We start from the raw sequence: 12,783 nt of genomic DNA on the forward strand, positions 1-12,783 counted from the left end.
TCCTTGAGAAAGTACTGAAACCTTCCTGGGCCTCAGTTTCCTGATCCATAAAATGAAGGCATAATTCCTGGTCTGTCTTGTAGCTCTTTTGGAAATCTTAAATCTCTTCATATGCTAAGATTCCCTTACTTTCTCCTATTTTCTTGGAAATCTGGTTATTGCTATAGGCAGATATTTGTATTTTAGAGAGCAGATGTCAGAGAAAATGGAAGTGAGGGACAGGCCTGTTTGGAAACAAGTATTGTGGCTTTTTTAGGCAAAAGAGAGTGGGTTTGCAGAGGTCCTGCTAATCTGTGAGAACTGTGACCTTTCCCCAGGAATTAATATGTTCATCCGGAAAGGAATCAGGATTATTTTAATGGAAATAATGGATGGGCTTACATCAAACTTCAGCTAAAGTACCACAAATTCTGGGATGTTTAGTTAAATGGGTTCTTGGGTTTCTTTGTCTTTTTCTTTTTCTTTTTAAAGCCAAGGCATACTGGTAAGACGACTGGGAAACATTTAAGTTTGTTGCCACAGAAAGGAAAGGGGAACAAAAATACTGGTAGCTAAAGAAGAGAATAAGTTATAACTAAGGACCAAAGAAGATGTTGAAAGGACACATTTCAGTTAGCAAAGCAATCGAAGCCTCGATGCTGCTTTAACGGTTTAAGGTTTTAAAAAAGGGAATAAAGAAAAATTAACCAGAAAGAGGGAGGAGGAGGAGAGAGGAAAAGGTTAAGCCAAGATAGAAACTGTGAGCAGATAGATGTGAAAGGGGTTGAAAATAAGTGAAAAGTGAAAAATTGCTTTATGAATAAACCGTTAAAAAATAGTGAGTGAAAAAGCAATTGTGCTTCCAGTTATTACTGAGTCACAAGCTCGTGGAAGCCAGAGCCTGACCTGAGCAGCGACTCTGTGCTTAGCCTACACTGCAGCAGTTGGTGCACGGCAGTTCCTGTGGGCGGACACTGTTTTCTACTTGAGTGTTCAGTTTCACTGTGATTACCCTCCATCTCGGGTGCATATGGACCATTTTACCACCTTGAACACAAAAAAATGGCTTGGTCATCTCACCAACCCGCTGACACTACAACGCAGGTGATGTCCTTCTGAGGACACAAAAGAGACACGCAAACCAAGGAGGGCCAGGGAAAGGTGAGCGAGCCTGTGAGAAGTCTAGAAGCTAGTAAGACCTGAAGTCATGGCTTGCCTCTGCCTTCTTCTGACAATGAAAAGACGGAAGCAGAATCTAGCAAGTGGGCATCACTCGGATTCCTTACGCAGTGCTTCTTGTCATCCTGGTGGCGTGTGTCCACAGAAGCATGGTGGCCCTCTGACTAGTCTCTTCCCTGCTGAGAGCTGACAGAACCCTTTTCTCAAGAAGACATCCTGGCTCAGGCCTAGCAAACGGAGTGCCAGTCATAGCAGCACTCCCCACACTCTTTTGTCTATGCCTGAGGAAGTGCAGGGAGCACAGGGAAGTGGCCTGTATCTCCCATTGTGCCTCTGCCCTCTGAGGCGTGAAGGGATAGAATTGGTCGGGCGTCCACCAGGGGATGGAGAGAGCCTTCATAGGCGTGGCTTGTGTCAAGTGGTACAAACCATTTCTTGCTTATATGGACCCCCTTCACTCAGTTGCTTTTGATTATCTGCCTCAACAAAAATGAGTTGGGAAATAGGTGCGGGGGATGGAGTCACAAATTGCAAAACGACGGTCTTTGGAGTGCTTTCTGTGCACTTTTGTAAGCCTAGGCCCTCCCTGAGCACACCCTCATCCCTGCAGCAGACTCCAGGGAGGCAGGCAACCCGCCACTGTACGGGGGTCTAGGGGCACTGGTCCAGGGGAACATGTGACCCAGTGGGCCCACAGAGCAGATAACCCATGCACGCAGTTGACTGCACAATCAAAGAATGAGGTGCAGCATTTAATAACACCGTTTCATTCTTACCAACCAGGGGCAGCCTATAGTTCCACACATCTGGCCAAGATTTTCCTCAAAGTCCCACACAGATCTTGGTATCTGCTCTTGCTGTTACTGCAAGGGATGCATGGCCTTTGCAGGTGGGAACGTTTAAGGCTTTCCTCTTTGAGTTTCTTCACGAAGGAGGTAGAAAGGGTTGAACTTTATCTCCACCCCATTGAAATAGGAAAACCAAGGCCTGGAAGGTCGAGTGAGATGCCCAACCCACCTAACAAGTCCAAATGTCCTAACTCTGGGCTTCCTACACTAGCAGGTTGGATAATGTGCCTATTGCCAAGATGGGCATGCCCAAAAGAGTCATCACCGCTGTCTGTACTTATGGCCAGCTTGACAACACAGCAGAGTTTTTCTTTATTTTCCAAGTTCACAAAAAAAAACTTTATTTTATTTTACTTTACTTTCTGTTTTATTTTTAGTCATGCTGTGTCATTTATTTTATTTTTACCACAGCACATCACACTAATTTTAAGGGAAAGATCGAAGTCAACTTCACATTTGCAAACAAGGACATTGAATACCACAAGTGATGTTTTAGACTAACTGTAGATAACTTAACGATGGAAGGAGAATTACTACATTTGATTTGTCCTATACCAGGTTACCTGTCACTGTTTTTTCTAGAACTTTGCCATATGTCATAACAAGCTTTAGTTGACTGAGATATTCAGACCATGGCTCCGTTTCCCAGAGACAATTTGGAAAGATTTCTCATAGATTACCGACAGAGTTTCTTAACAGTGATTGCACTTTTGTTTAGTGTTTGTTTTGTTTTACTTTTGGCTTCTTAATCACTCGGGCCTGGAGACAAGTTCATTTAAAGTCACAAAATTCCCTTTCTCCTTTTATCCTTAAGTTTAAATGTACTTACACTACTCTTGAAGCTCATTTCAAAACAGCAACATTTTATGGCCTCAAGTTACTGCCTTTTGTCTTGTCAGGAGCTTGACTCTTAACTAGTTCTGCAGATATTTCAGTAAAGAGAGGAGGAGATAGGGAGTTTTGGAGAACTCTGGCCTGTTATAGCCCACCATTATTTTGAATCCATCCCACTCCAGATGTCCTTTATTGAAAGGTTTCCACCACTCTGGGGATGGCCAGTTCCCCCATGAAGTGTCAGATTGAGGTAGCATCTCAGTGCATTTTAGCAGAAAGGCATTAGTTAGGCTTCAGTGGTTCTGCGTCAGTCTCAGGTCAACAGTGCACCACACCGGAAACTGAGGCACTTTGGAGCAGGCCTCAGAGACCTAGCAACTGCAGCTAAGGGTCCCAGTGATCCTCAGGTAGAAGACACTGGGTAACTGCAAAAATTCAGATGCTATTTTGGATAAACTGGCTTTAAAGTTCATTCCAATTTAGAGCATGAAGAAGTGTATAAATGGACATAGGTTCTGCTTCAAGCACACATTAAGCAAACCAACTTGTTGCTTCTGAGTTTAAGAAGATATGCTTTCTGTTTTTAATATTGCCCATACATAGTTAACCAATGTACCTGGAGGCAGAGATGAAAATTGAGAGATGAAAGTTGAGAAAGCACAGTCTGTTCCACCATTTTTTTTTTGGCCTAGGCAATGTAATCCCATCAGGCAGGATTTCCCTAAAAATGATCTGAAAACTTTCAGTATGCCCACCTGTTATAGAGCTTTTGCAACCAACAGAAAACCTAGAGGATTTATAGTCATATAGCTTCCCACTGGTAGTTTTTGTCTTCTCTAGTTTTGACCTACATGTGGGTTCCAGACTGAAAATTACATTATCCAAAGCAAACCCTTCAGCCCATCTTAGATAGGCTACAGCTATTTCAACCTCCTCCCTAATCTCAATGTAATAACTTAATATGTGATTGCTAATCTAGAGCCTGAAGAAAGATTCTCTTAAGAGATTGGTGGAAAAAAATTGAAAGAGAGAACGGGAGGGGAGGGGAAAGAAGGGAAGGGAAGGGAAGACAAGAGAAGGAAAGAGAAGAGAAAGGAGGGAGGGAAAGAAAAAAAAGAAAGAGAGAGAGAGGAAAGGAGGGCAGGAAGGAAGGGAAACTTCTAAAACCAACTATATAACTTAGAAATGAAGTGAGAGAAACATCTCCTCAATTCAGGTTTGAATTTCGTTCAAATCAGAGAAATGAGAGTCTGAAAGTGATAGAGTGGATATGAACTCTCGCTAGTAGAGCCTCTCAACCCCATCTTGCCTACCTCCACTCTGAGGGCTTTGCTGAGGGCCACTGGGCTCCTGAGTTTCTCCAGATGAAGACTCATATATTTTTGAAAGACCAAGCACACACACACAGACACACACATAGGGTAAAGTCTGCACTGAAGGTGTGCACACTTCCTTCCGTGCTGGGTTTTTCTCCCTTCTAAGGGCTGTTTGAAAGTTTTTCCTGTGCTTCTAACTGAGCAGAAACCACATCATGCCTTTTGTCATCATCTTTATTCACCACTGGAGACCCTGGTGGTTAGAGAGGGAAAGTCCCTTTCAGTGATGCAAGTGGAGGTAGTTGTTGGGGGCCCAGGGGGTGGTAGGGGGGAGAGGGGAGGGGAGATATCCCTGAACTTGCCTCTCTGGCCTAGCCAGAAAACTCTTCTTGGCTGGACTCTCCAATCCTTACAGCAGTAAAGTGTATCTTTCTGGCAGCCTACTATGCCCCTGATCATCTTGGCGGGCTGGCAGAATAGATCATCAAATAAAGGAAAGAACATCCTCTTCAGAAAGTTCCATGTTTCCGAGAGGCCCAAAGAGTGGCCACAATGACCTTTGGTGTAGCCTGAGACTACGTTATACCTCCCTGCCGGGCATCTGCACCAAGCAGATGGAAGGAAAAAAGAGGGGTTGGTGCACAACTATTTATCTAGTTTGAGCCTTTTTAAGACAGACTCTGTACTGACAGTCCTTGATCATGCCACCAATCATGAATGCTTTTCTTCACTTAAGTCTCTAAACTTGACTTCCATGCTAAGACCTGTTCTGAGTTCATGCTCCAGCTGACCAGTTCTGGGAGAAATTCAGATTCACTCTGCCATGAATATTCATGACTTGCTGTGGATCACGTTCACAAATGCATGTCCTCAATACTCCGGCTGGGCTTCAGTAGTTTATGGAATTGTTATTTGCACCACCAAACTACTCAGGAATGAAAATAGCAATCAACTCCTCAAGTGTTTACAAGCTCCTAGGCTATTGCACATGTAATTTAAAGCTGCCATCTTGTCTCCTTCTCTCTCTCTCAGAGGAATGGAATGTCTTCTCTAACAATCTGGTGGCTGTAGGAGGGTAGGGAGCAGAAGGCCCCTCACCTTAAATTTTCCTCTTCAGCACCAGGTTGTTTGGGTTCTCGCAGCTCTGTGACACTTCCTCATACAAGTCGCTCCTAAACAAATCCTCCCTGCAGGTTGTCCCTGGAAGCAGAGCAGGACGCAGGTAAGCAAGTACTCTCACCCAAACGGAACAATCAATTTGTCATTCCCTGAAAATAGAGTCATCCCTCCAGTCTGTCCAGTCCCCGCCCCCAGCGGAGGCACGTTTGGTTGGTGGAGATGGAGATGAAGGTTCCGGAGCCTTGGAGCAACCCCACATTCCAGGGGAGCAGTTCCTCCACATTCACCACACACTGGGCGTGTCATGCCTCGTGCCTGCAGCCACCCTCGAAGTGAAGTGTTGTTGTTACACAATAGTCATGAACTCTGGAATGTCTCTGGTCATTTACGGTGTGAGTATGTCACTCCATAAATGACACTGTCACGCTTCAAGGCCTAGAATGGGGTTGGCTTGTTTTTCTCCTGCCTGGAACAAAGCTTCCAGGCTTTTACGATGCACTTCTTACTCTGAGACTCCTAAGAGATTAGAAATGTAAGGAAAAAAAAATTCAGAAATAGATTACAAATCACACTCCAAGTAGTCCTGCAGACTCTTAAAAAACACACTGAACCATTTGACCATATCATTTGCAGATAAGAAACTTTCTAGAAATTAGCTGGGCATTTCTTAGAGTAACTTTTTGTCTTCTCCACTCTTGCCTTGACTTTTTTCCTTCTTTGGTTCATTTCCTTCAAAAGATAAATAAAGAAGACAAGAGATTAAAGTTCCAAAGGGCATATGACTTATGAGTCATGCCTATTTTTTCTCTATAGTATTCATTTTAAATGGCATTGTTCCAACAGAAGAAACAGAAAGTAAAAATGTACTTTAAGTACTAATCTTAGTGCTGCTATAATATATTCATAATTATGAAAATAATGCCTCACATTTGACTTATACTCTATAAGTTACTCTATCACAGTCATTTATCTCATTTTATCCTCACAGAAAGCCTATGAATTAGATTTTGTTGTCCCCATTCTACATATAGGGGAACAGAGGCTGAGGCAAGTTAAATAAATGAGATAATGCAGGGGAAAAAACCCTTAGCCAGGTGCACATAGTAAGTATTACACAAACAGTAACTATTCATAGGTAGTTTGCTTTAATGTCACATAAACTTGTCTAGGACCTTGACCTTCCTATTCCGTGGCCACTGCCTTCTCCACTTCATCATAGCAGCCTTAGGCCACACAACGCACAAATCTTTAAAAACAAATACAGTTTTAAGCATATTCTGGAAACTATACTTCATTATGTACTAGCTATAGAGTTAGAGTTTGTTGAGGATTTGCTAAGTGTAATTCACATAATCCTGTGTTCTTTTGACCCATGTACCACTAAAGGAAAAGAAATGTTTAGAAAATCCTCTGCAAGGTCCCTCTTATTTTAAAATCCTTCCATCAGATAGGATAGTGCAATATGTGGGTCTTGAGGTGATTTTATTTTTTCATCTCAATTTGTCGGTTTTTCATTCTAATAATGAAAGAAAAAGCCAGGATGTGTACTCATTCATTCACTCATCTGTTCATTCAATGAACATTTATTGGGCCAGCCTGGATGTTAAGGTTAAGTATGAATAAGACTAGCTCACTACTCTCAAAGAGTAACTCCCCGCAGCAGGGAGAGAACTATGTATAACTGGGTTAATGCTTTTGGCATCTTATAAATACATCATTTCCATGAATATCTGCTAAGAGGGATCAAACTGAACTATATATGCTAATACCTGGCTTTCGTTTGTAGCATTTCATTTTATAAGTGTTTGGGGGTAACCTTGTATATAATTAATTCAACTTCGGCTTACAAAGAATATTTAAGTAAGAATAGTGCATATTCTGACTATATTTGGATTTCTATGTCTAATAGAGAATTCCATGTTCCTCTTGTGATATTTATACTAGCACCCCTAGGGCAATGCTAGAATAGAATGTCAATAAAAACATTGCTAAATCTGGCTATGCCCTGCATTGAAATTTTAAATTGCTACAAATTGGTGATAGTTCAGGAGTAGGTGGCCAGTTCCTTGCAATAGGACTACAGTATCATTTCTATGTAGATCTTCAGAAACATGAATTTCTGGATAAGACCACAAACAAAAAAAAATCTCTAAATTGATGTTGTTAACATCATACGCGACACTCTATGCTGAGATAATGTAGATTTTAACTTGCACCATGCAAGAAGTTCATAAGGATACATAAAATCATGTGAAGTCATTATTTCATTTTAAAAGAATGCATTACCAGAGCAATAGTAATAATGGGGTGAAGGGACGTCAGTGTCACGAATTGGAAAGACCTTATACTGGGGAGCAGATGGGGAGCTCAGGTGACCAAGAGTCTGGGGTTTGTTCCTAGTTTGTCCAGCTGGATGACATTGGCAAGACGTATAACCTCTCCAGGTCTGTTTACACATCTATAAAATGAAGCAGTTCAATGAGATGACCTCTAAGACCATTTGTACTATCTATGAGTGTAAAAGCTTGATGCTCATTTTAATAGAGATGTATGAAAATTAAAAGGTCTTGTTGAAACATTAGCTGGTGGCGCGCCCTTCTAGCTACTCTGCCCAGAAAGGTGTTTTGGTCACAGTGGCAAAGAAAAACAGGGTGTAGTCACCCTGCAGCTCTTGGCTCAGAGCTTTGGGCGGTATTGATGACTCAGCACCTGGCTCTCTGCCCTTTGGGTCAGAGCAGCAGGTCCCCAGGTGGGCCTTGTTATGATGGAGCACCAGCACTTTGGGTGAGGCAGGAACTTGAAATGTGGACCATTTACAGCCACTCAGATTCCAGGACAATCTACTCAAGCTTAGGAGTGTCAACCTCCATCCCTCATCAAACTGCCACCCTGGATAATTATGGTCCTCAAATTATTCCTACATTTCAGTGCTGTGTGGTATTCACACTTCCTATTCCCTGGTGTTGCATGTTGTTTTCCAACCCCTAAACTGATGAAAGGGCTTTAATTGTTGAAGGGTGGAAAGAAGAGTGAATCAGGATATTTTTCCTAAATCCAAAAGGATTACCTCTTCAGGTCATTAAAAAAAAAACAGAAACAGCAAAGAAAATAAGCAACCCAAAACTCTTTGCAATTTGAGGGCAAAGGAAACTTACTACCTGGAAAAACAAAAAAAAGGTATCAACACTCGAGTTACTCTAGATAGGGGGTCTTAGAAATCCAGGAAAAGTTTCAAAAATATTAATACCCCTCTTACTTGTTTGGAAAACTATGTTTGTTTTTAAGAGTAATAAATTGAGAAACTACAAATCTATATGATGTTTAAGCTGTGAGACGTCAACATAATTTTTTTGAGATTAACCAATCAGATCACACATTTCCTACTATCAGGTTGTAAGAGTGTTCATTAAACAGTGTAACAACACCCACCTTGTTTGTTAACAAAGGGGCAGTTTTTCATTTATCATTGATGAGAGCTGATGTGGAGACAATTAAGGTCATCTACTCTTTCCCTCTTTTTCCTCATTTATTCCAGAGCTGTCATATGGTCTAAATATATTTTTCCTCCTCCTGCATTGTTTCTCTTCCCCTTCTCTTCCTTCTACTTTTTTAAATCTTCTTCTGGGTTGAATTAGCTACTCTACTGTGAGGAAATGTCTCTCCATTGGCCAGTTGGGCACTTTGGGTCATGCTCGACTTTTCCAGGTCACTGGGACACTGTTTTGTGAACTGGAGTCAACACTTAACTAAATGGAATTCTAATGGTCAGAGATATCTGCCTGCCTCCCTCCCAAGAGGACAGATATTTTCCAGGGGAATTGTTTACAGCACAGCTAGCCAATTGAGTTATTTCTTCTAAGTGTGCACATGAATGTTGGAAAATATTCTAAATATCAGCTTTTATTTTATTTTTCCGAATTTCAAATTTTATTACAAAGTGACAGGAATCAAAACAGTGTGTTACTGGCATAAAGATAGATAAACTGATAAACTAAACAGAATTGGAAGTCCAGAATCAGCCCCACATATTCAGCCAATTGATATTCTTTTTTTTAAATTTTTTTATTAGAAAAGTTGTGGGTTTAAAGAACAATCATGCATAAAATATAAGATTCCCATATGTCATCCATATATATATATATATTTCAGTGCACAGTCCAGGAATAAAACCCAGGTCTCCTGCATAAAAGGCGAGTTTTTAACCACTAAACCACCCATGCACTCTCATCCTAATATTTTTTTATAAGCAGTTTTATTCAAATACCATACAATCCATCCAAAGTGTACAACCAAAGGTTCTTGGTACAATCACAGAGTTGTGTGTTAATTACAATCAATTTGAGAACATTCTCATTGCTCAAAATAAAACAAGACAAACCATACTCCTTATGTCCCCCTATTATAGTACTGGTATAGTCCCTTTGTTACAACTGATACAAGAATATTACAATGTTACTGTTAACTATAGTCCATAGTTTGTATTAGTTGTAATTTTCCCCATATACCATCCTATTATTAACACCTTGTAATTGTGACATACATTGTTCTAGTTCATGTAAGAACATTCTTATTTGCACTATTAACCACAGTCATTGTCCACAATAGGGTTTACTATGTTATATAGGCCCGTTTTTTATCCTCTAGCATATATCCTTCTAATGACACGCACAACCCTAAACTTCCCCTTTCAGACATAATCACACCCATAATCCAGTCTATGAGTTACCCTTACAGTAAAGAGCTACCATCACCTCTATCCATTTCCAAGTATTTACAATCAACCTTAATGCGCTGGTTTGAAAAGATGTTATGTCCCCTAGAAAAGCCATGTTTTAATCCTAATCCCATTTTGTAAAGGCAGCCATTTTTTCTAATCCCTATTTAGTACTGTATGTTTGAAACTGTAATTAGATCATCTTCCTGGAGATGTGACTCAATCAAGAGTGGTTGTTAAGCTGGATTAGGTGGAGATGTGTCTCCACCCATTCGGGTGGGTCTTGATTAGTTCATTGGAATCCACTAAAAGAGGAGAAATTTTGGAGAAAGCTAGAGATTCAGAGAGAGCAGAGAATGCTGCAGCACCACAGAGCAGAGAGCCACCAGCTAGCGATCTTTGGACATGAAGAAGGAAAATGCCTCCCAGGGAGCTTCATGAGACAGGAAGCCAGGAGAGAAAGCTAGTAGATGATGCCATGTTTGCCATGTGCCCTTCCAGCTGAGAGAGAAGCCCTCATTACATTTGCCACGTGCCTTCTCACTTGAGAGAGAAACCCTGATCGTCATTGGCCTTCTTGAACCAAGGTATCTTTCTCTGCATACTTTTGACTGGACATTTCTATAGTCTTGTTTTAATTGGAACATTTTCTTGGTCTTAGAACTGTAAACTAGCAACTTATTAAATTCCTCTTTTAAAAAGCCATTCCATTCCTGATATATTGTATTCTGGCAGCTAGCAAACTAGAACACTTATCAAAAATTCTGCACAAATTAAACATCAGAACCCCATTCTCTACCCTCTTTCTATCTCCTGGTAACCTATACTCTAGATTTTAGCTCCAAGAATTTGCTCATTATAATTAGGTCATAGCAGTGACATCATACCAAATTTGTTTTTTGGTGTCTGGTTTGTTCACTCAACATAATGTCCTCAAGGTTCATCCATGCTGTCTCATGCATTAGGACTTCATTTCTTCTTACAGCTGAATAATATTCCATTGTATGTATATGCCACATTTTGTTTATCCACTCATCAGTTGCTGAACACGTGGGTTGTTTCCATCTTTCGACAATTATGAATAACACTGCTATGAACAGCAGTGTGCAAACGTCTGTTTGCATCCCTGCTTTCGTTCTTCTGAGTATATACCTAGTTGAGAGATTGCCTGATCATATGGCAATTTTATACTTAGCTTCCTGTCAAACTGTTTCCACAGTGGCTGCATCATTCTACATTCCCACCTGCAGTAAGTAAGTGTTTCCGTTTCTTTACATCTTCTCCAACACCTGTAATTTTGTGCCTTTTTGATATTTGCCATTCTAGTAGGTATGAAATGGTATCTCCTGGTTTTGATTAGCATTTCCCTCATCACTAGTGATTTTGAGCATCTTTTCATGTGCTTTTCGGCCATTTGTATTTCCTTTTTTAAAAAGTGTCTATTCAGGTCTTTTGACCATTTTTATTGTTATTCTTGTTTTAAAATGTTGCTTGACTATAATATATCCACACACTTTACAAACCAACCCAAGTATACAATCACCGGCTCACAGTATCATCACATAGTTGTGCACACAGCCCCATGATCAACTTTTCAACCATTTTTTCAACCAAGAACATTTCAACCATTTTTTTCATTGGGTTATTTGTCTTTTTATTACTGAGTGGTAGGATTTCTTTATATATTCTGAATATTAAACCTTTATCAGGTATGTGGTTTCCAAATATTTTCATTGAGTAGGGTGTCTTTCCATTTTCTTGGCAAAGTCCCTTGAAACACAAGAGTATTCAGTTTTGAGGTGGTCCCAGTTATCTATTATTTCTTTTGTTGCTTGTGCTTTGGTTATAAAGTGTAAGAAACCACCTCATACCACCATCTTGAAGATACTACTCTACAGTTTATTCTAGGAGTTTTATGGAGAAATAGGTACACTTATTCACTGTTGGTGGGAATGTGGAAATGGTGCAGCCATGCTGACGGCATGTTTCTCAGGATGTCAAGTATAAAAATTGCCATATGATCCAGCAATCCCGGTGCCAGATAAAACTCAGAAGAATTGAAAGCAGGGGCATGAATAGACATTTTCACACTGATATTTATGAAGCATTATTCATGGTTGCCAATGGATGGAGGCAGCCCAGGTGTCCATTGACTGATGAGTGGATAAGCGAACTGTGATATATACCCAAAATGGAATGTTGCATAGCTGAAGAAAGGAATGAAGTTGTGATGCATACAACAATTTGGATGAACCTTGAGGACATTATGTTGACCAAAATAAACCAAAAACTTAAGGGCAAATATTGTATGGCCTCACTAATACGAACTAACTATAAGTAACTCTAGGAGTTAAAATGAGAGCATAGGTTATCAGGAGACAGAAAAAGGGTAGAGACTGGGGAACCGATGCTTAAGGAGTACAGAATGTTTGATAAGGTTGATTGTAAATGTTTGGGAATCGATAGCAAAACATTGTGTGATGGCTGCACATTACTGTAAATGTAATTAACAAAGCTGAGTATGAGTATGGTTGAAAGAGGAAGGCTAGAGTCATGTTTGTCACCAGAAGGAAAGCTAAAGGATTAAAAATTGGGATTGTATAACTTGGGTAAACCTAGAGTGGACAATGATGGTGTTAATTGAACAAATATAAGTAAGTTCTTACATGAACTAGAACAAACATACATCACTATTATAAGGTGTTAATAATAAGTTGGTGTATGGGAAAAATATAACTAATGCAAACTAAAACTAAGGTCCATAGTTGTGCCAGTTTGAAAGGATGTTTGTACC

The 12,783-nt window shown here is 40.3% G+C and overlaps 1 protein-coding gene across 2 annotated transcripts in view; it reads right to left on the reverse strand.

Moving 5' to 3' along the window:
* Window positions 1–5,927: 5,927 nt before the first annotated feature.
* The window catches only part of ATG5 (autophagy related 5), a 336,061-nt gene continuing 329,205 nt past the window's right edge, over window positions 5,928–12,783 (reverse strand). Inside the window, exon 8 of one of the 2 annotated variants that reach the window (XM_077162536.1) lies at window positions 5,928–6,004. In XM_077162536.1, coding sequence (XP_077018651.1) covers window positions 5,943–6,004 — 62 coding nt within the window. In that variant the 3' untranslated portion in view covers window positions 5,928–5,942. The remainder of the gene's footprint in view (window positions 6,005–12,783) is intronic. The other variant, XM_077162541.1, reaches the window with a different exon arrangement.

This window comes from Tamandua tetradactyla, chromosome 5 (genome assembly GCF_023851605.1).
Source record: "Tamandua tetradactyla isolate mTamTet1 chromosome 5, mTamTet1.pri, whole genome shotgun sequence".
NCBI classification, from domain to species: domain Eukaryota; kingdom Metazoa; phylum Chordata; class Mammalia; order Pilosa; family Myrmecophagidae; genus Tamandua; species Tamandua tetradactyla.